At 43.1% G+C, this 22,651-nt stretch overlaps 8 protein-coding genes across 8 annotated transcripts; 4 read left to right on the top strand and 4 right to left on the bottom strand.

The window, feature by feature from the left end:
- Positions 1-266: 266 nt before the first annotated feature.
- O0I10_003711 (uncharacterized protein) lies at positions 267-1,368 on the top strand (the record flags this gene model as incomplete). Its single annotated transcript, XM_058483778.1, has 3 exons — positions 267-367; positions 446-1,166; positions 1,243-1,368. 3 exons carry the CDS (start codon positions 267-269, stop codon positions 1,366-1,368), a joined length of 948 nt encoding a protein of 315 aa, XP_058345576.1.
- A 392-nt stretch (positions 1,369-1,760) lies between these two features.
- Positions 1,761-4,614, bottom strand: O0I10_003710 (uncharacterized protein; the record flags this gene model as incomplete). The annotated part of the gene is made up of 15 exons (XM_058483777.1): positions 1,761-1,965; positions 2,026-2,222; positions 2,276-2,407; positions 2,463-2,579; positions 2,639-2,816; positions 2,902-3,050; positions 3,107-3,191; positions 3,254-3,374; positions 3,449-3,557; positions 3,616-3,717; positions 3,811-3,930; positions 3,992-4,093; positions 4,151-4,375; positions 4,454-4,512; positions 4,578-4,614. The coding sequence occupies 15 exons, from the start codon at positions 4,612-4,614 to the stop codon at positions 1,761-1,763; spliced, it is 1,938 nt and encodes a 645-aa protein (XP_058345575.1).
- A 515-nt stretch (positions 4,615-5,129) lies between these two features.
- On the bottom strand, positions 5,130-6,801 carry O0I10_003709 (uncharacterized protein; the record flags this gene model as incomplete). The annotated part of the gene is made up of 12 exons (XM_058483776.1): positions 5,130-5,162; positions 5,228-5,247; positions 5,327-5,402; positions 5,468-5,592; positions 5,650-5,697; positions 5,758-5,802; positions 5,870-5,902; positions 5,973-6,089; positions 6,147-6,193; positions 6,266-6,306; positions 6,363-6,619; positions 6,675-6,801. The coding sequence occupies 12 exons, from the start codon at positions 6,799-6,801 to the stop codon at positions 5,130-5,132; spliced, it is 969 nt and encodes a 322-aa protein (XP_058345574.1).
- A 94-nt stretch (positions 6,802-6,895) lies between these two features.
- Positions 6,896-7,672, bottom strand: O0I10_003708 (uncharacterized protein; the record flags this gene model as incomplete). The annotated part of the gene is made up of 1 exon (XM_058483775.1): positions 6,896-7,672. The coding sequence occupies one exon, from the start codon at positions 7,670-7,672 to the stop codon at positions 6,896-6,898; it is 777 nt and encodes a 258-aa protein (XP_058345573.1).
- Positions 7,673-9,015: 1,343 nt separating this feature from the next.
- Positions 9,016-10,503, top strand: O0I10_003707 (uncharacterized protein; the record flags this gene model as incomplete). Its single annotated transcript, XM_058483774.1, has 1 exon — positions 9,016-10,503. One exon carries the CDS (start codon positions 9,016-9,018, stop codon positions 10,501-10,503), a length of 1,488 nt encoding a protein of 495 aa, XP_058345572.1.
- A 136-nt stretch (positions 10,504-10,639) lies between these two features.
- O0I10_003706 (uncharacterized protein) lies at positions 10,640-12,016 on the top strand (the record flags this gene model as incomplete). The annotated part of the gene is made up of 7 exons (XM_058483773.1): positions 10,640-10,741; positions 10,799-10,877; positions 10,950-11,012; positions 11,093-11,148; positions 11,236-11,624; positions 11,690-11,816; positions 11,888-12,016. The coding sequence occupies 7 exons, from the start codon at positions 10,640-10,642 to the stop codon at positions 12,014-12,016; spliced, it is 945 nt and encodes a 314-aa protein (XP_058345571.1).
- Positions 12,017-15,540: 3,524 nt separating this feature from the next.
- Positions 15,541-16,083, top strand: O0I10_003705 (uncharacterized protein; the record flags this gene model as incomplete). The annotated part of the gene is made up of 4 exons (XM_058483772.1): positions 15,541-15,660; positions 15,728-15,832; positions 15,888-15,969; positions 16,025-16,083. The coding sequence occupies 4 exons, from the start codon at positions 15,541-15,543 to the stop codon at positions 16,081-16,083; spliced, it is 366 nt and encodes a 121-aa protein (XP_058345570.1).
- A 4,195-nt stretch (positions 16,084-20,278) lies between these two features.
- Positions 20,279-22,332, bottom strand: O0I10_003704 (uncharacterized protein; the record flags this gene model as incomplete). The annotated part of the gene is made up of 8 exons (XM_058483771.1): positions 20,279-20,447; positions 20,517-21,042; positions 21,113-21,532; positions 21,596-21,731; positions 21,810-21,958; positions 22,019-22,109; positions 22,171-22,212; positions 22,273-22,332. The coding sequence occupies 8 exons, from the start codon at positions 22,330-22,332 to the stop codon at positions 20,279-20,281; spliced, it is 1,593 nt and encodes a 530-aa protein (XP_058345569.1).
- Positions 22,333-22,651: the final 319 nt, after the last annotated feature.

Here is a 22,651-nt window from a genome sequence, read left to right as displayed (position 1 = left end):
TGCTGATGGTGCGAAAAGAGGGGGAGGGGAGGAGGTTGACAAGAAGGGGGTTGGTGGAATAACCAAGAGTTCCTGCTTACGAGAGCGATTTCAAGAGCGGGCTAATTTCCCACTGTTGTCTGGGCAATGGATTACCAAACAAGGCAAGGAGGCTTGTCTCACTCGGTCTGTGGAATAAAAGAGATTGAGTCAGCATTTTCAGGCACATTTGCTTTGCTTTCTTTCCCTGCACAAACCCATTTCTACACACATCCTCCAATCTCTTCATGCCCACCGCGTCAAAACCAACTTTGCCTCCCTTTGGTAATGCTGTGGCCGGATCAGCCGGTGCCATGTTCGCATTGACCATGGTGTATCCACTCGACATGTAAGATTTATATCATCATCATCATCCGTATTCAAGCATAAAAGGAAAAAAAGATATACTTACTCTAATGAATTGCAGCATTAAAACTCGTATTCAAGTACAAGCCAAACATGAATCGCTTGATGACAAAGAACAGGAACACTATTCATCTGCTTGGGATGGTATCATGCAAATCATGCAAAAGGAAGGTGTTGCTGGTTTATATGCTGGTTTGGGCAGCTCTCTCCTTGGTACAGCATCCACCAACTTCACCTACTTTTATTGCTATTCGATGATCCGTGAACTCTACAACAAACGCTACAACCCTGCAGGAGGCACCTTGTCGACAGCTTTGGAACTTTTGCTTGGTGCTGCTGCTGGTGCTCTTACAACGCTTGTAACAACACCTGTTGCCCTGGTGACCACACGCCAACAAACACTTCCCAGCAACGAACGTCAATCCGTTTTGCGTACTTGTATGTCGATTATCAATGAGGAAGGCGTTGGTGGTTTGTGGAAAGGCATCCAGCCATCCTTGATCCTTTGTGTCAACCCAGCTATCACCTTTGCCAGCTTTGAAAAGATCAAGGAATTTGCTCTCAACACACTCAAATTGAGCATGACACCAGGTGTTTCATTTGTTGTGGGTGCTCTCAGCAAAACGCTTGCTACTATCGTCACCTACCCCTATATCATGGCCAAGGTCCGTTTGCAATGGAAGCCATCCAAGGAGATCCAAGACAAGGTCAAGCCATACAAGGGATCCATTGATGTATTGACCCGTGTGTTGCAAAGCGAAGGCTTCTTTGGATGGTATAGGGTAAGTCAAAATGAGACGCACGTGAAGATGTGTTATCTTCCCCCGGCTGACTTGTGAAAACTTTACAACCTTGTAGGGTATGGGCGCTCAAATCTCCAAGGCCGTCTTGTCCCAAGCGTTGCTCTTTATGATGAAGGACATCTTCACAAACTACACTATCATGGCTTACGCTTTATTGCTAAAGGCTTCTCGCAAGGCATAGACCACGCTTGTATATTTTAGAAAAAGAAACCACCACCTTTTTTTTACCTCCCTGTGTATTTAGACTTGGTACGCACATACCTGTTCTTGTTTCCTCACATGTCCTCAACCATCCATGATTTATGTTCTCCACCTCGTTTCCCGCAATCAATAATCACAACAACGCATTAAAATGAGCCGGTAGTCATCCGATAAAAGGGGCGATTAATTTTCCGCTTACGTTATGGAATTCAAGTACACTCTTGCGGGATCCGAAATTATGTAAATCATTTTCCATCCAACCACCACGTTGACCCCACATGAACAGCCATAGTGTGTTTCAAGTTCTTGTTAATTACAAAGAGTACAAAGTACAATACACAAAACCAGATCATAGTTGCCAATACCACGCATTTAGAGATAATCGCGTTTTTTAGCTGCTACGGTAGCCATGTTTTGCGCCCCACTACCCAGAGCACCCGGATGCTGCTTTAGAAATTTGTATGCTGCTAAGCTGGTCAAGATCACTGCACCCGCCACCAATGAAAATGTAACATAACGCCGTGACAGCCAAGCTTCTTCCGTTTTGTCTTTTAAAGAACCAGGTGTGGCAATCGTTCTAATAGGGTGTGTGTGTTAGAATCTTGATACATACATTTTCCTTTGACTCTAAACTTACGGATTCATTGCAACTCCAGTGAGGATATGATACAAATCTGCCATTTGATGTTGCTTTACGGACACGCTCAATGGAACTGCAAGGCCAAGGTTACGGCAATATACATCCGGTTGCACTTCATAGCGTTGAGTCACCAAATCCAGCTCGCATTTTGTGGCTACAAATACAGTAGGTATATGATCCACCTTGTACTTTTCCTATAAATCTATATCAATACCATTGACATCTTGCTATTATCGCTCGTACTTACCCGCAATGATGCAACATATTCAAAGGAATTGACGTCACTTGTATCATACACAAAACAGAGAAGATCGCACGCATCTAACCGCTGCTTGCTTGATAAAATCTCGTCTTCCCGATTTGATCCAATTTCCTCCATCTAATAGATGCTTGTCAATCATCCGCAAAACACCAATGTCACATTATGCACATACCACAAGATACTTTTCAATGCCTTTCATCTCTACTGAATTCACCACATTGAAAGGCTCAACGGTGGGCTGCTGCTTTTCTGAAAATGGCTTGTTCACAAAGGCCTTGAGCAATGAAGTCTATTCATCATCATTAGCATTTGCTAAATCAAGGCCCCTTATCCCTCTACAATGCTTACTTTTCCAGAACCGGATGCACCAAATACGTAACATAAAAAGACGTTGCGTTGAATCTTGCCCTTTTTGCGATCCATTTTCTTTGGTCGTGTCACCTTGAGAGCAGTACGCGTGTCGCCTTCAAACCCGAGATAAGCGAGGTATTTTAATGTCGTCTTGTAGTCTATTAAGGTAGTCATACTAAAAATCATGCATAAAGCCCGTCAGTAACCAGATCATCCATCAAGGCAAGCATCCAATCAAATAAAGAAAAAAAAGCACATACCTCCATTGTGCAAGCCAACCCTGTAATGTCACTGATCCACTTTCGGTAGTGATGGTTGTGTGTGGAAAGGCGGTATGCTCCCATGGATTTCCCGGTGATGTGCTGAATAATGCTTCCAATTCTGTACGGTTTAATGCACCATCCTTGTCCTAAGAATCCACCTAAGCATGCTATCCTCGATGCATTTTTTATCCTGTAAGCTTACCTTATCAAACGCTTGGAAGAGCTCTGCAAAGAATTGATAACCATGGGGACTAAGCTCAACAGAACATTCTTGTGGAACCTCAAGACTGTAGTACAATGTCGCATTAGACAAGCTTGTGGATATGCTGAAGCTTTGACGCATACATACGGAGGTAAAAGAAAATCTTCTCGTAATGACAAGTCATCACCGTAGCCAAACTTTCGCAATACAGTCCATGTCGTTTCAAGGCGGCCTCTTTGAATGAAAAGTGAATGCAAGAATGCGAATCCTAATAATGAAAACAAAGAACCCCTATTAGCTAGTATTTCTTTGTACCTTTGTCAGCTAATAAAAGGAACTTACCAACTTCTGTTAATCCAACATCATTGACGCCAGCTGGTTCATGCTCTCGCACCACTTCCTTGACCCCATCCAATTCATGCTGCTGTAATGGTGCATTGAAGCATTTCCTCTATGTAGTATATAATCATCAGGATCGAATAGCTCTTGTCAAGTCAAAATCTGCTTACTTGAAACTCATTCAATTCTCTGTCATTCAACACATTATCCTTGTCGGTATCGCAGAGCTTGAAGATCCTTGATAATGCCTCTACACATTGGGGCTTGAGAACCTGGTATATACGGGGTAAAATAAGATTAATTGTCATTGGTCATATTCGTGATAATAATATGGCGCCATTTCCAAGATAGAAATCAAAGCTTACATGCTCTCTTGAATCGTAAAGTGGTGCGGTAGGATGTAGCACAGCTTTTTGGGCAAAGTAAAACACTTCTGATACATTGAGCAATTGTTTGGAAGAACACTCGACGCACGTCTCCACTTCCTAAGATAGATAAACAAATAAGAAGGTGTATATATATAAAAGAAGGACTACAGTGTGTTACCTTGAATTCATTCATAATAGGGATCACTTCATCCTCAAGACTGGTGTTGGTCACGTCTTCTCCACGTAAGTCGATCTTATTACCCACTAGCACAACAGGGACCTAACATTCGCTTGTATCAGATAGGTGGATTCCCCCCATCATTTCTCTTTTGCTTACATTGACGCCGAGTGAGCGAATATAAGGAAGCCAATATAGTGGTAAACGGTTGAACGTATTCGGATCATCAATCGCATAGACAATGCAAATAACGTGGGCTTTGCGGATTTCAGCTTCGAGTTGTTCACGATGTTCTGGACGCGCTGAACTATCGGTGATGTGCATCGTTACGTTTTCGGGCGTCACCTCTGGTGGAATAGTGACTTCAGGAACAAGGTGCTGTACCTATACGTTTCCATAAGCCGGGCAATTTAGTTTCTTGCGCGTGTGTATGATAGTGGATATACTTTAGCTGGTCCTTACGTTGGGTATATAGACTTCTTTTATCAACGATGTTATCAGCGTACTCTTGCCGACACCCTCTATATAGAGTAGACATTTATGAGTAAAGTCGAGTGCTTGAATGGGTTGTATTGTTTGAATTTACCGTCTCCTACGAGCAGAATGCGTACGTCACGTCGCATTGCAATAATCAAGTGTCAAGGTTAAGTGATGTTGGCGAGGCCGGGTTGAGAATGGAGTGATGGTCCGAGAACGAATGCGAGAGGAAAAAGCAATTGGAAGGAAAAAGAGAGAAGAGTGAGAGAAAGAGAAAGTGGGAGAGAGAAAGAGAGAGAGAGAGAGAGAGAGAGAGAGAGGTGAGAGTGTGTGTTGGGTGTTGGTCGGCCCTGCGGGAAGAGGTTGCTCTGCAAGCAAAATGCGACACATCCCAAGCTTTGAGTTGAAGTCACGAATCACGCCAAGTGCGAGGGGGATGCACAAGGTGATACACAAAAGTTCTTTTTCTCTTTTTTTCGCCATTATCAAGGAGTCAAGTGTAATCTCCTTGTATCATGAGCAAGGAGATGCTTGCGTACTATGTGGTCGCATCATTATGTACCTGCTCATTATCATCCATCACAATGGACACCCCCCCACCCGATACACAATCATACACACACATCATATGTATAAAACAATATTGTATTGGACGCATTCTCTAGTATTCCACAAAATGGGTGTGTCCAGTAGCCTATTACACAATGGATATCCCATTCAGTCATTGTACCCTTGTTATGGCTTGAGCTTTATACTTACCGCTGCATGATCCCGAGCATCTATAAGCAAATCTTATGTCTCAGCAAGAAATGTTCTTCCTCCGCCCCATATGCAGCTGCATCAATGTATTCTACGTACCTTTCTCTCCAACCAATCCCTTCATGCATTGATTACATTTGAGTGTAAAGTTTGCCACATCCGTATACTTGCGTTTCTATTGTCGTCATCATGGTTAATCCATAAAATCTCCAAGTTCAATCAACCATCTACTATACTTGCCTGTCGCAATATGTCTGCAAGCTTTTTGGCGGCATTAATGATACTTTCATCCCCTGAGGAAAACCGTGTTTGATCAAAATCTTCTGGACAATCCAATCCTGGTGTCAATGCCACTGCGTCATAATCTATATCCATATTTAGTATCAATAAACCATCCATAACGTTTGCCAACTTCCACTTACGGATGCCGCTGTAAATAATCAACACGCGCTCAGAATAGCTGCCTTCACCTTTAACACAATGCCGCCAATGTTAGCATATCCCTTGCCATCAACGGGGTTGTTACTCACCAAATTTATCCACTCTTCCAGTTTGTACGTCAATACTATCAATTTCTAATGTCGCCGTCGTCATGAGTCATCATCCAAGCATGTATACAAGGTACTGAATATGACAGCTTACCAACATTAAGGTAATTGGACAATATGGCAATTTCTACAAAGACAAACAGGATGAGTTTGTATCCTTGAATCCCATTAAGCACACATCTTCAGCTGACACCTACCAATGGCACCTCCCCAAGAAGAGGTCTTTTGAATCCAATCTATATACTTTGTTCGTTCTTGACCAAGGGTAGCATCCGAGTACATGATGGGATCTTGCTCAATGGCGGTAGCCACGGCTAATGAGATGATATCAGTAAGCATGCATCGATCCAATAGAGGATGTAAAAGTATACCTTTTCGAAGTTCCTGGGTGATTGATGTATCCCGATTTGCGACATACCTGGTGATTTTTGAGGGTCAACAATGCATGATCATAGGTCACATGGCAACTCATTTGAATGATTGCACTTACCCAAGAGCACGAAACAAGCAAGAATTGTCATCTGGTACGGTCTATATCATCTTGTGGTGTTAGTCCATCGTTTATTGCAACATGACCTAATCCATACCCTTAAAGCCAATAATCCACCATTCGTCTCCACAGCATCAGCATTTCCAGTGGATATAGATGACATGGGTGCATTCTGAGTAGGTTGTTGTGGTGGCGGAATAGAAGGCTGTGATGCTGGTGCTGGTGCTGGTGCTGGTGCAGAGTCAACAGGTGTATCGACAATCGTTATTGCCAACGCGTCACCGTTCTTGATACCAGCAGCTTCAAGAGTCTCGTTGTCATTGCGATAGGGCTTAGGTGGATATCCGCCAGCAACTGCAAATTACATGTCAACGCAATGCAAGTGCCTGATTAGGGATGAGCAGGTTACCCTGGATACGCTCGTATGAGATGCCTACGATTGGAGCGATTGCTTTGCGTAGGTCGTGTACGGTTTGCTCAGGAGACAAAGAGTCCAACACACTAGCACCATTTGGATGACGAATACGTAGTTTCATTTTGTATAGAACAGAGATAGGAATATAAAAAGATGAATGATGTATGAAAAGGGAGAATAAAAGCGCTAGTTGGAGGAGGAGGATAAAGTAATAATTAATGCTTTGAGCATCCAGCACAAGTCCACATGACCAATCGCCACACAACCGCTAGACCAGCTAGGGCTGTGACACCAATGCCTGAATAGAACATGCCGTCGTGCACCACCTTGCCACAAATCGTGCCACATGTTTCTGCAGCATCGCTCAACTGTTCAGGTAGTTCGCCACATTTATCCACGCATTTGCCTTGAATCACTTGGGCCGCCACAATAAGTGCAATACCAGCTGCTAAGAACGCCAAGCTAATAAGCATACAAAAACACGAGCAGCATGTCATGGCAGGGTTGTAACAGCAGCAGTTGCATCCACCACTATCTTCATGTCGCTTATAAGTCTTTGGTCGGTATGATTCAGCTTCATTCTCGGGTGCAATTGTAGGCCCAACTCCACCATTCTTTTGCATCATTGGAGCCTTGGGTGATGTTGCATACTCGGGTTCTTCATAATATTGAGCATTTTGATAGTATCCATCATCATGAGCAGGGGCGGGTCGATGATGATGCTGCGGGGATGGCGTGTGGTATTGATCGACAACAGCAGGCTGATGATAACCAGGATCTGCATAATAAGGCTCTTGCATCGGTACAGCATGTCCAGCGTTCATAGGTGATTGTTGATATACGGGTGCTGGACTTGTATAGTAGGAAGAGTCATCTTGGTGCGAATGAGGAGGCTGATGACCAACGTACGATTGCCCATACTGATCATGGGTCTTGCCATTGTGCATCTCTGCCACGGGAGGAGGGTATTGGTTAGCGTATGGATCAGCCATGATGGACGAAAAGAAAAGTGAGTTGGTGAAAAGGAGGAAATAAAAGTGTGTCGTGTAATAGGATGTGGATCATTTAGTGGGTCTTTATACTTTGCCCGATTTGTTCAAGACGCAGATCATAAATTCACTGCTGTGAACTCAGGAACATCTCAAAATAGGACTGAGCTATCTGAAAAAGCCCGTCCTTCTTGTCGTAGCCCTCCCTTGTCTCGAGAATACTCCTGCCGCAATTATATTATGTCATATTGGTCTTTATTTTACACCTGATTTATCATCTAATACAATACACAGCCATTTTCGGTATCAACATTATCGCAACAATGATAGACAACATGATGCATAACAACAACGTAAAAGATAAACTTGCCTTGTGCGGAATCAACCAACAACGCCACAGTGCGACAATGGTGGCCGTGGATCCTTTTTTTTGTGCTATCTTTCCGATAGCAGCAACAACGTATCTCGAACAACAAACAACTTGGGAGTTTACATCTGCTTATGGGAATCATTTTTAGAGGCCTTGAACTTCCGTTTACCCATCCTATTCTTTTATTGTATGCCACAACTGAGCCCCAGCTGCTGTACAGGACATAAATAAGGTAGTGCAATGACATGAGTTGTCTGATGAACGGGGTGCTGTGGAGCAAAAAGGCTTGTGTATTGGGAAAACATGCACCTGTGTCGCGTGTGTATTGCACAAAAAAAAGTGGTACAATACACTCATCACTCATCATTCTAGTCTATTGACCCATCTAGGCAAAGGCTAAATGCACGAACGTGCAACAGCGACCTATCAACTCAACCCACTACAAAATAGTAGTATGAGTCACGTGCAATACGCTATGTGTACATCTTTTGCGTCGATCTCGGCTATAGTGCATGATTGACGACCTATTACAAGTCAACTCATCTACGTCGAACTAAATTTAGAAAGAAGATCCAACATTCCATAAAATGCAGGTTTTGGATAACCTTATCTTCCAACGATACCAAATTCATATTCGTCATCATTCCAACAAGGTGGTAAATGAGTGATGGCAACCCAACAGTTGAAGTTTGTTATTGAACAATGCATGAAAGTAGAATGGAAAGCAGGGTGTTAAGCTTCAGCACATGATGGATGTAATGGTAACAGTGGGCTACAATGAAATGAGACTTTGTTGTGGATACCAATGATATGTGGTGGTTGTTGTTGTTACTGGTAGGATTTCCTCATTCATTGTTCCCTCCAAAGTGCTTTGTCTGAGCCACTGGTGGATGCCGTGTTAATTTTCTAAGCCAGCTGACCAGGTTCTTTCGTACTCCCTTCCTCCCGACAAGCATACATACAACCAACACAACACATGCGATCTGCTTGGCGTGCTATACCGATCAGCCAACAATGTGTATTGTGTCGACACACTTATCCACGGTTACGATCTCCATTGGCAGGCCAAAGGACGACATTGACGGGATCGTTTATTGAAAGGAGGAAACAAACTATTACTACAGCACCTTTGATTGAGGAACGTTCACGAACGAGGGATCTCAGTATAATCGATTGCCTTGAAAGGACTCGAGAGAATGGGACTATGAACAATAGAAGATATCCAGGGGAACAATCAAAGGCTGCAACCATGTCAGAGTTCTATCGAGTGCTTGCGACACAAGATGTGGAATGTATTTGGCCGATATACACTTTCTTGTACCAGCATCAATACCACCATCACCTTACAGTGCGCACCTATCGACAATTGTTTTCATACATCAGCAAAGGACGACCCACACAACGCAACCTGAATCGATTATTGGCATTGGTTGAAGATATGAAGGAACGAGGAATGAAATTGACTATCAACGAATACAACATGCTAATCAACTGGGTCGGTGGTCAAACGGTCCCTGTCAAACGCTCTCATCACCTCACTGCAGCATTATCACTCTTCAATGAAATGCAACAACATTATCCACCTTCGCTGGTCTCATACAACACGCTTATTCATATCGCTTCTCAACTCTCCGATGTACGCATGGCACAGCGTTTATACCACGATATGGTTGCACATGATATTCAACCGGACGTATACACTTATGCAACTCTGTTGTCAAGCATGGGAAGAATGGGCGATCTTGATGGTATCGAGAAGATGGTGAATGATTTGAAGAGCTTGGATCACTCGGCTTCAAGGAATGTCGTTGTATGGAATGCTGTACTCTCAGGCTACACTTGCAATCACATGAACGATAAGGCTCAATCACTCTTTCAACAAATGCACTCAGCGCTGTCGTCACCACAATCACAATCTATGCCAGCAGCCGATAGTGAAACATTCAGGATTTATATGCAAGCAATGATACATGAGAATAGGCGAGATGAAGCATTGGATTTGTTAAAGGAGATGGAATTATACAACATGAAGCCCACAACAGCCATTTACAACGCGCTATTTGCATCGTTTATGGATGATGACCCTGAGGAGGATATGATGTTACGTGATCACCATGGCAACGATGATACCGCCAGCATACTTGAATCATTATACACATCAATGCAGCAAAATGACGTGACACCCAACTCAGAGACGATGCATGCACTCGTATCAGCGCTACTCGATGCTGGCGACATCCAAAGAGCACTCAAGATATTTGTTCATCTCAGTAAACAAGAAGACCAGTCAACATCTACAGCACCGTTACAAGGCATTGCAGTTGCTATGCTTACAAAACGACGACACACCTTGGATCACAGCCGACCGCGAAAACTTCAGCCCAATCAAGAATTACTAGATCGACTGACACATCTCATGGCAAAGGCCAACTCATCATCATCATCATCAAACAACCCCACTTGATGTACTCGGAATAGTCAACCGAAGGTGCTACTGCATCTGTGTTTCAATTGGGTAGCTCATCAAATAAAAGAAGTGTGTTGCCTGTGCATTGCATCATTTTCTCCTTGTTTCTTTTCTCTTTTGGATATCCTCTCTCATGACAGTCTCAAATACAAGTTTTCCTATCGGCTACTTTTATATCATTTCTCAAATGAATGGATTGGTTTTGGGTATACGTGGCGACCAAGAGGCTGCGACGGTACAACAACATATGCTTTCCTCAACGTGATATTCAATCTCTTACTTTTTATCATAGATCGGCAGTAAAATTGTCATGGTGGAGAAAAAGCAAGAATCCCCTGAACGAGATGGTCAGCTTTGGATACACCAAGATGGTAAGTACGGGTGACAAGTGACCTGTTGGGATGGTATGTAACAAACAAATCCATGGGGAAAATCTTTGACAGGCTTCTTGACCAACAAATTGACGGGTCTCGTCCTCGACATCAACGCCGCCCAGAGCTTTATCGGTACGTAAATAAAGTATTTCCCACCCGTTCCTTAAACGAATTGTGCAACTTACCAAAACATTGGCATGTATTACGATCAGCTATCTTTACTGGTGAAAAACGTCTTTACTTGGATTCCATGAAAGAAAAAGATGCGGTAAGTTAGCCTTTGTTTGTTTATATTTACTGTTACTTGTATCACACTCATCCTTTGCCACCATCACCATGCATGTACATACCACAGGCCAATGATCAACGTTTCGGCTTTGAAAAGGATCCAGGCTTCATCTTTCAGCTATCAGATCCCAACATGGTTGTTGATATTCGCCATGAAGAAACCGATCCAGATTCACGTGTCATGATCTATCCACGTAAACCTTTGACGGTGCCAGAAGGAAAACCTAAGCCAGTCAAGAATCAGTTGTGGACACTTGAATTGAGCGACCCACCACGCCAAGTTGACTCGGATGATGAGGATGAGGATGATAGCAAACGTGCCCGTATGCGTGCATGGTTTGGCAATTGGAAAGGTTGGGGTGAGCGCAAAAAGGAAATGTTACATGAAGAACGTCTGCATGAAGCCCATGAAAAGGTGTACAAGGACGAAAAGAAGAAGAAAAAGTCGACACTAAGGTAACTGCTGCATATACTACATCATAATTTGAACGCATGATCATTGACTTTGCATGCATGTATAGCAACGAATTGATCGCAGGCGCTGTTGGCTACGAGGCAGTACACCTTTGGGAAAAGAAGCGTGAACGAGATGGCGAGGAAGATTTGTCTGCTTCTAAAAAGTTGATTGCCGAGTTTGCTGCATCAGAAGTAAGTAGGAAGGGATGATTATAGCATAAAGGAAGGTATGAAACATGCTCACAAAAACACGTACTGTACAGCTCGTCAAGGTGCTCGCATCACGTGGCGAAGAAGATGATGATGACAAGTCGAGTGCAAAAAAGAAATTGATGACTAGGATGGCGATCATGGCTGCAACCAACTACTTTGAATCCAAGCATGGTTCATAAATCATTATGTAAATGTCTTTGTTGTATATTGTGCATGGGATGCCCAACGCATGCAATAAACGATCATGTGAGGAAAACTGTTATTTTAAAAGTGTAGACTTACTTGCAGCTTGGGAAATAAGGGCATATAAGCAGATGCTTAGCAATGAGGAGAACCACTAACATGTTTACATTTATATACATACATAGCATTTCCTTAAAGAAGAGATGATACATGTTTAGCAATGATAATGACCACCAGATGATCAAATAAAGATTGCTGTGGATACCTGTGAACGATGATCTGTATTTGGTATTGATCATGTTAGGTAAGTCAAGGGTGTGGATAGCAAGGATGAGATCCAATGGAGGGGAATTTCAGGGGCATGTAATAAAGGTCCTTCAACGTCATTAGCTATGTACTCGAATACGTCGACTCGTGGATGGTTTGGAGTAGCTGATCCTGATTCACCCATGTCAATGGGATAAGATACCATACATCAGCACATAGGTTGAATGAACAGTGGTTTATCATTGACAATACCGTAATTCGTAGGCGGAAGGATTTCCACCCATCAGTAAGGTACATAGGCATGCTCTTGGTGAATAGTTGAGCGCTCACACGCACCTCTTGGACCAAAAGGACTACCAACAAGGACATTCATGATGTTGGTTGCATGGCTGCTGCGAAGGCCGAGAAGGTTGGATACAAGGCTATGTAGTACGTTGCCATGGATGTGTTCACTTGTGCACCAATTGCGGTTGTCATGGCGATCTTATGCCCACATAGACTCCAAGCTTTCAGTCAACCATGCCAGAAATGAATGCCAAGGACTCAAGCGTCAATCGCTAATGTCAGGCCTGAATGCAACCATTGGACAAAAGAAGGGGAGGTGTCAACGATCGCTGGCAACCACTTGCTCCTATTGTCTCACACCACACATACTCTCCACCACTCCACCTCCTGATCCAAATAAACTTGCATATACTTTATTTGTACCACCTTCATCACTCGACTTTTCTCTATCTTTTGCAGTATTACTCATGTAAAAAGGATGGAATATGGTGGAGATAGCTATGGGCAAAGGAATGGGAAAAAGGCCGTGTCTACCAGCTAAAAGCGTGTTTTTTTCACGCGTCTCAAAAACATACACCCCACAATATATAGATCATATTGATCGCACGGCTTTTCTCTATCGTTTGATATCTTGTTTGTCTAGAAACTATAAAAAATGCAACCAAAAGACTCGGTTCCGGGAACTATAAACGCGTTTTTAAGCGTGTGCCACGACCCATATAACCCCACCCAACCTTGGTCTCATGTTGACCGCAGCACTTTTCTCTATCATTTGAGGTACTATTTGTTTATGAAAGCTCAAGTTTATGTTTTAAAGATAAGAGAGAGTTTATTATGATTTGCATTCAAGACTACAACTAAGGAGGCAATTGGTTTCCACAAGTCTAAGACGACTCGTGTACTCACAGGAATGACCACGAGAAGGTTTGCCTCATCATTCCCGCCTTAAGCCAAGGACACCAACCTTGACCAAGGCACAGAGGAAGCAGCCCTTAACCAGACCTTAAAGAACTGCAAGGTAGTTACGGTCGCAATGAAGGAAGCCCCCCTTGAACAGGCCTTTAAGACCTGGAAGGTGTTACAGTCCTCTGTTTACGGAATTGTAACGGCCAGAAGGCTAACAATCACGAAGACTGCTCCCGCCAATCAGTGCTCTAAAGAAAAGAGGGAAAAGGATTCGGGGAAACACCCCATCCTTTATGATCCTAATTTCGATCCCAGGTGGAAGGTGCTGGAACCTTTCGGGGCTCTAATTTCATTGGCTTATGGTTCAGCGTGTAGAAATCAGTAGTAAAAGTATACGTTTTACGGGTGTAAAGGACTTCTTGAAAGAAAAGGTGTAATGTGCATGGTGAAACATAGTAGTGAAGCGGAGACGTAGCTTCTCCTTACTTGGTATAGTATAAAACCTGCGCACAGACCAGGTTTGTGTATCGAAACCCCCACACAGCCCGCATGCTAATTTGTGGTGTACTACTCAGCTGGTCCGATTTCATGGTATTTTATTGTTTATCATAAAGGGTCATTCAATGATAACGACAAAGGAATAAGAGTACAAGTGGTGGTGTTACTGGAAAGGGAAGAAGGGGTAAAAAGTGCACGATCGAATACTACTACAATGCGTGTACATGAGTTGATGATATACATCAACAAGTATTATTACTACAACAGGCTCTCGTGTAGACCGACTAGCCACCAACAAGGATATAACTGAGATAGAGTACACTAATCACGGTTTGCGTTTGTGTTGCGATGCTCGATTGCTGGAAGTACCACGATCTAATGGAGTCGAGATCAGGCACCTCCAAGCATGGTTGAACGCTTAGTATACATGGCAGAGCATACCTCCACACATTAGCGAGCTACATTAACATTGCCGTGTGTTTATTGATTCAGTGTAATTTTAGTGTTTTATGTAAACTGCCAGCTAACAACCCTTTCCTCCCAATCATCTTTGTTGCCCAATTCAATGCATGTGAACGATTGTCCTGCTCCAGCTCATCATCTCCATCCTTCAACTTTCTTGATCCGAGGGGATTTGAGAAAAATACTCAAACACAGAAGCATCATCCAAAATCAGAAAATTTTATCTGGTTAGTTATACGTAAACTGCCACTTGGAATGTTACTTTGGTTGCTTGTCGCCTCATCGGCAGGAACGATGAATCATACCCTATGCATACGGCTGAGGAGGAGGATGGTTCGGATGGAATTGAGGAGAGGGCTTGTATCTTTGACGAAAGGAGGTGTTTCACAGCTATGGATGATACTGGAATAATACTCGAGCAAAAGCATACAACACCTATTTTGCAATCATGGATGAAGGGTGATCATGACGACAGCAATCAAGTATAGGATGACACAATTATCCCTAATGACTCTATATGTTTCGCCCATATGTGCCCTATTCAATTTGGCTATATTGTTCCCTTATGTATCATATATCTACTTGATAAACATCGTCCACAATACCGTGTCTACATGTTCTTCGACTTTTTATTGAATGAAAATTGGTTTCGACATAATACTTTGGGTATCCTACTATTAGCTCATATGTGCAAGGGGCGGATCACCTGCATTGAAAGTGGAACTGCAAATGTGAAAGGTGGAAAGCGAGATATCACATATTTGGTGGGGGTTACACAAATAGGTTACACAAGTTGGTTCAGGAGTGGAGCTGCATAACTAATCGATCGATGTGATGCGCACAGACCTAATAGCTTAATTACGAGGGCTGTTCTCAATCGAAGACTTGAGCAGTGATCATCCTTATTGAGCTAAGAGTATAGGATATTGTTGAGGGTACGTATAAACAGTAATAGCTGTAGCAAGCGGGGTGGCATGGAGTGCACGAATTGGAGCGAACAGAAGGAACAAAGAGACCACTCTTCTTCACTTCCACTTCACAAAAAAGGTAAGCGTGTCTCCATTTACAAACTACAACGCGTTAATTGCTGGCATTCCTTCCAATGTACAGCGTCCATTGGGTTGAACATGTGGTCAATGGCAACACTTTCCAGTTCCAGACATTCAACAACAAGTACGCGCGCGATCTGCCCATGACTCATGCTTCCATTGCAATACAACATGTACGTTCCATCGCTGCATTCCTTTATTGTTCAAGTTGGACATTGAGATACTAAAGTTCACGTGTAGTTTGCTGTTCTCTCGTTTATACAAGATCCAAAGGGGGCACCGTGTGTCGTGTGTATGCTTTCCATGGTTGTCATCAAGGAGGGTCGCAACCTATTGTTACTATGGGTATGTCGACATGAAAAGCGAATGTTATTGTTACCTTACACTTCACTTACTGTAGCTTGGACACGTTGGATTATGGTACCTGTGGCAGCAACAGGATACGGATCTCAAAGCAAGAATGCTGTATGGTTGGCTCAATGGTATGCGTGGTATTGGATCTACAAAGCAAAACATGTTAATTAACAAGACTTACAGTGAAACAGCAGCAAGACAATGTGGATGACATGGAAATACGGTTTTATTTGAGACAATGATGCTATTGAGAAATACCACAAGGTAAGAGTGTTCATATGATGGGATTGGTTGGATTCAAGTGAACTTACCAAACACCATACAGTGGCAGAGCCTCTTTCGGCGATACTATTATTATCAAGGATGCACGTCAAGGATGTCATTGTATAGTACTTTGCTCTCCTGGGGAATTTTGGCCCGGAAACAGTGTGACTCAAGATGCGATGGCAAGGCCAATTTGAAAAGGCATCCGCTGTGCACACGGCCTCCATCCAAGTGCGGCTATTGATTTCCTTGCCTACAGAGAGAAGGTGGATATCTCTTATGATGCCAATTTCAGGATCCAATGAGAGTATAGTACATATGGTGACATACCTTGGCGCTGCAGGTTGATTATTGTATTGCCTTCGGATGGTGTATTTGGTTGCAATTCCTTGTGACCACCATGGTTCAGGGCGTCGTGTGCCTTCCTTACCGAGTTGTCCACAATGAGAGTTCTCAAGACGTCTTTACATTGCTTCTTTTGGGTATGCTGACAACAAAAGCGTGTGGGTTGGTTTTACTTGTTATCTCACATTGCGTTTATGGTAGGTTGAACATGTTGGATGATGGTACCTCTGGCAGCAACAGGATACGGATCTCAAAACAAGAATGCTGTATGGTTGGCTCAATGGTATGCATGGTATTGGACCTACAAAGCGAAACCGTTTAATTCACGAGACTTACAGTGAAACAGCAGCAAGACAATATGGATGACATGGAAATACGGTTTTATTTGAGGCAATGAAGCTATTGAGAAATACCACAAGGTAAGAGTGTTCATTGTGGGATTGGTTGGATTCAAGTGGACTTACCAAACACCATACAGTGGCAGAGCCTCTTTCGGCGATACTATTATTATCAAGGCTGCACGTCAAGGATGTCATTGTATAGTACTGTGCTCTCCTGGGGAATTTTGGCCCGGAAACAGTGTGACTCAAGATGCGATGGCAAGGCCAATTTAAAAATGCATCCGCTGTGCACACGGCCTCCATCCAAGTGCGGCTATTGATTTCCTTGCCTACAGAGAGAAGGTGGATATCTCTTATGATGCCAATTTCAGGATCCAATGAGAGTATAGTACATATGGTGGCATACCTTGGCGCTGCAGGTTGATTATTGTATTGCCTTCGGATGGTGTATTTGGTTGCAATTCCATGTGATCACCATGGTTCAGGGCGTCGTGTGCCTTCCTTACCGAGTTGTCCACAATGAGAGTTCTCAAGACGTCTTCACATTGCCTCTTTTGGGTATGCTGACAACAAAAGCGTGTGGATTGGGTTTGCTTGTTATCTCACATTGCGTTTATGGCAGGTTGAACACGTTGGATGATGGTACCTCTGGCAGCAACAAGACATTGATATCAAAGCAAGAACGCCGTACGTTGGCTCAATGGTATGCATGGATGGAATTGGATGTACAAAGCGAAACCGTTTAATTCACGAGACTTACAGTGAAACAGCAGCAAGACAATATGGATGACATGGAAATACGGTTTTCTTTGAGGCAATGAAGCTATTGAGAAATACCACAAGGTAAGAGTGTTCATTGTGGGATTGGTTGGATTCAAGTGGACTTACCAAACACCATACAGTGGCAGAGCCTCTTTCGGCGATGCTATTATTATCAAGGCTGCACGTCAAGGACGTCATTGTACTGTACTTTCCTGTGGAGCTCTACATGTTGTGCCCGGGGACAGTGCGACTCATGTTGCGGCCTCAGGGATTTAAAAATGCATCCTCTGTTCGCACGGCGCCATCGTTTTACGGCTATTGATCTCCTTGCCTTTAGAGAGAAGATGGGTATCTCTATTGATGCACTTCATCGCGTCGATCCACAGGAGAGTACCGGTACTATGGTGTTTCTTTGGCTGTGCGCTTTTATTATTACTTTACATCCTGATGGCCTATTTGGTTCCCAAGTCTGCGGGTGATGATTGCGTGATTCAGGTATGTAGGACTCTCGTGCTTTTTGGAGACCTTTGCTGAAACGCCTACCATTACTTAGAGGACCATTGCAGAGAGCTTCTTGTCTTTTGGTGCTTTGCAGTTTACAAGATCACAGCTATGATTGCTAAGTATTGTTGGATGAGTTGGACAATTGTTTATGGTGCATCTTTTATAGGTGAATCATGTCAGCCATGGGGAAGCGTTTATGTCTTTGGTGGTGTCAACCTTTATTGCGTCTCGGGTGGTTGGTTACCAAGCAACGGGCGATTTCTTGGAGAATCTCAGCCAATGAAAGTCTTTTATGAGTGGATTGTATCAGCAACTAGCAACAGCATCATCCATATCGTTGGTTCCACATCAAGCTTTATCCCATTATTTGGTTTTCTCGTTATCGGCAATTCGGTGGGCGTCCTGAAATGGAGTTCTCTTATCGATTGATCACGTCAGCAGCAAGGAACAACTTGTATATCTTTGATATCAGCAACTTTTCGATCTTCTGGTGGTTCTGGTTATCGGCAATTCCTTTGATGGATCTCTACAACTATACGCGTCTTATGGATGGATAATGTCATCAACAAGCAATGAGAGTCCGCGTTGACATCTTTGGTGTTACCAAGGTCATTTATGCATCTCCTCAAGGCATTCATCGTCAAGCTGCATTCGATTTCCAATGAAAAACGATTGCCATTCACATCGCTCTTTAGCCATATGTACGTCACTCCCGCAGCTAGGATCTGGTTTGGGCTTTTCGATGCACAATGCTTTCTCAATTTGCATGTGGTCTTGGGCAGCAAGGATTGTCTCGTTGTCTCTCTTTGTAAGGGCTCTTCGGCATCATGTAAGTATGCTCTCTTTGGTGGTATTAATATTACTCAATCTTCTCACTGCATATGCCCATAAAGTACCGTTCCATCGCTTTCAAGCCGAGTGCCACCGTAGCGGGCCTTATCAACAAGCGGACGATTGCAAAGAATCGGCTTGATTTGGATATCAGCAGGATTTCGTGCATATGGCTATCATTGGTAAATAGAGGATGATCCGTGTTTTGGCTCCAAACCCAACCAACATCCTCTTCTATTATAGTGTGCGGACTATTCAGCAATCTACTTGTCTTCTGGTTCTATGGGATTTTCATGGATGAAGCTGTCATTGAATGTCGACATGTTTTCGTGCGTACATGGCTATCATTGGTACATAGTGGATGATCCGTGTTTTGGTTCCAATACCAATCAACCTCCTCTTTTATTATAGTATGTTGGCTATTCAGCAAGCTACTTGTCTTCTGATGCATTGGGATTGCTATGGGTGCAGCTGTCATTGGATGTCAACGTGTTTTCGTGTATATGGATATCATTGGTAAATGGTGATCCCTTCATTTCTTCAACGCCTGCCAACCTCCTCTTTTATTATAGTACGTTGGCTATTCAGGAAGCTACCTGTCTTCTGGTCCTTTGGAATTATCATGGATGAAGCTGTCATTGGTAAATAATGATCCATTCTTTCTTTCTTTCAATGCCCACTAATCTGTTATATTATCTGAGCTATTCAGCGAGCTATTTGTCTTGTGCCCTTTGGATTCCTGATGGATGCTGCTATCATTGGATGTCGACAGAGATTCATTCATATGGCTACCATTGGTAATTGATAATCCATTCGTTTCTACAACGCCTGCCAACCTCCGCTTTTATCTTAGCATGTGGGCTATTCATCACGCTACTTTTCGTTTGGTCCTTTGGGATTTTCATGGATGCAGCTATCATTGCTAAGTATCGTTCTATCGGTTTGGGAAACCGTTTACCGTACATCTTTTATAGGTGAATTATCAGCAACAAAAGCATGCATATCATTGGTGCCATAGCAACCCTCATCTCATCATCTGGTGCTTCCCATTACCTGCAATTTGGTGAACCTCCTGAAACAAAGGTCTCTTATCGATCGATCATGTCAGCAACAAGAATCAGGTTTATACCTTTGGCGTCAGTAAGCTTTCGATCTTCTGGTTGTTCTGGTTATACTCAAAAGCAATCATCATTCATTGGTGCAACCTATCAACCACCGCCACCTGCAACCTCGCCTCACTAGCGCTTATTCGACTACCTATACATTCCACAGATGTTGCATTTGAATAAACTCTGCAAATGAAGAAAAACGACTGAACGCTATTTTGGATGCCTTAAATGTGGTCGTATATCTAGTTTGTTTTATATGCTTCTGAATCTTGCACATGCAATTAGACATTCTCACTATGATCAGCTATAGCTTTAGATTTAGACATTGCATCATTCTTGGGCGGTAACAATTTCACGGATGAATAAAGTGTAGTAGCCCCTATAAGCGCTAGAACAAGCCATGTGATAGAAGTACGCAATGGAAACGGGATCCACGATAGCTTTAGTGATCTGGGATATGGATGTTGGTATATCAATGAATAAAATTCGAATAGCCAGCAGGCATCATGATTGACTTACCCTGACCATATAACTCCACAAGCTGCTGGGCCTATTGCGTTGACTATATTGGATATGACTGTCATGGAAATGAGCAACGATATCCAATTATGACACCTTTGTTGATCATGCATCGTTTCCATACCATCAGCAACGCTGTTTACTTTGCATATTGACGACCGTGGTGCAACATCATTTAGGACTACTATGATGGTTGTCATACCGGTCATTGCAAACATCCACCAGGTGAAAATGCACAAGATGGCTGCTGGTACTTCCCAAAAATGAGTATGTAAACGCCTTTGAAAATCGGGCACATCGTATAAGTATCTCACCCAAGGTTGAATACTGTATACGATCATGAATCCAAAGCACATCGCACGGCATAGATGTACTGTGCCAAACCGTTTGACCATCAATGGCAAAACAGCCATGATAGCAATCAATTGGGCGATACCTTGGCTCGCCAAGGCTGTTGCAGTTTGCTTGGTACTCAATCCAAGGCCACCATTTGTGCGCTCACTACCCATCCACACTTGAAGCAGCTCTATCATAAACCAAAGTTAACACCCTTTTCTCTCTTCTCGACTTCCTCTTGGTTCAATACGTATACATACCTTGATAATACCCTGTTTGAAAGGTTAATTGTGTGTGCACGGCGCATACAGAAAGCACTGCCATGGTCATACAATCATCCAAAGAAAACATTCTCAGGAGCCTCTTTGTCTTTGTAGAGATAAGGATGGCCATGTTTCCAGCTGACGCCATCTCCGATAATCGATCGTTATGGTTGAAAGTGGAATACGCTTTATGAGATGTATGCCGAAGAAGTTGTTCATTGTCCTTCGTGTCACGTTCCTCAAGAGGTGTCGATCGTGTTTCTTTCACAAAGCATATAGCGAGTATGAGCATCAAGGTGGAAAATGAAGCACATATGAGGGATGGTAGAGCATATGGATACGTTTCAAAAAAGATAGTTAGAGGCGCGCCATGTGCAAAATAATCGGGGTACTTTTCCACTGGCTCAGCAAATGTTGCTGGTACAAGGAAGACAAAGAATCAGTAATCAAATTTGTAGATAAACGGGCTCATAGACGTACAGCCAATAAATGGGCCAAGCATGTAGCCCAATGGATAGGCCAATTGGAGCAGGGAAAATGCTTGGCTTCGTTGCGCTTCAAGGTATTTCTCTGTCGTTTCCGATATAATGCTCCTGCTGATAAGTGCAGCCACCGACTATTATACAAGTCAAGCAACATTGATAAGCATTTAGCATAAGACTCATATTAGAGAGCTATTGCAAGGACCGCTTACCACAGTACCTAGTAGGGCCCTTGATACTACAGCCCATGTAACCGATTTGGAAATACCAAATAGACAAACGCTGATGGTGGAAGTAGCCAAGCTCATGAAAAGGATTGGTCGTCTTCCTATCCTATCAGATAACGCGGCAAGTGGAAATGCTATCATGCTGATGTTAGATCTTGCCATCATGTCGAAAAAATTTGCCTCGCCATACGTACTTGTGAATATGCATGGGGCAAATGCAGCAGCCGAAATTATGCCAGCATAGTATGCAATGTCATCATTCTCGACCTCTAAACCACGTACGAACTAAAGAATACTTTTTAATCAGCATAAGAGTAGACCCAATATGATGCTTGTTGCTATGTACCGCAATGGCGAATGGCGTAAAGAATATAAAATTGATCCCACTCTACCAACAACAGGGGCAAAGGTTAGTTTGTGAATTGCTCGGCTATGGTAGATGACCCACAGCTAAGCAGCAACCGGTTAATAGAATGATTTGGCCGTATGGGAGTTGTTGCCCAGTCATTTTACAGGTTCCTAGAAAGAAACACAGACCAAATTTCAATGAGGATGGGGAGAAAGACACAAATTGAGAAAACGGTCCTCTTCATTTATGCAATGCAGTAACCTTTTTCTCCTAAATACAGTTGCAGTCAAGCTGTACCTGATGCAGCACTAATGTCCTGTATCAGTGGCGGAAGGAGAAAATTTTCCTTTTTTCATGCTGTCGTTTCCTTAAACGAACCCGGGGATGCTTTGCTTATGCATACATCACGTACCATAAGACATAAGGTGGTACGCATACTTTGCTTGCTGCTATCAGGGAGGCCTTAGTCATTTCTTTG

This window comes from Lichtheimia ornata (assembly GCF_029851405.1).
Source record: "Lichtheimia ornata isolate CBS 291.66 chromosome Unknown scaffold00012, whole genome shotgun sequence".
NCBI lineage: Eukaryota > Fungi > Mucoromycota > Mucoromycetes > Mucorales > Lichtheimiaceae > Lichtheimia > Lichtheimia ornata.
Note: the sequence above shows the minus strand (reverse complement) of the source record. Positions and strands in the feature narration are given on the sequence as shown.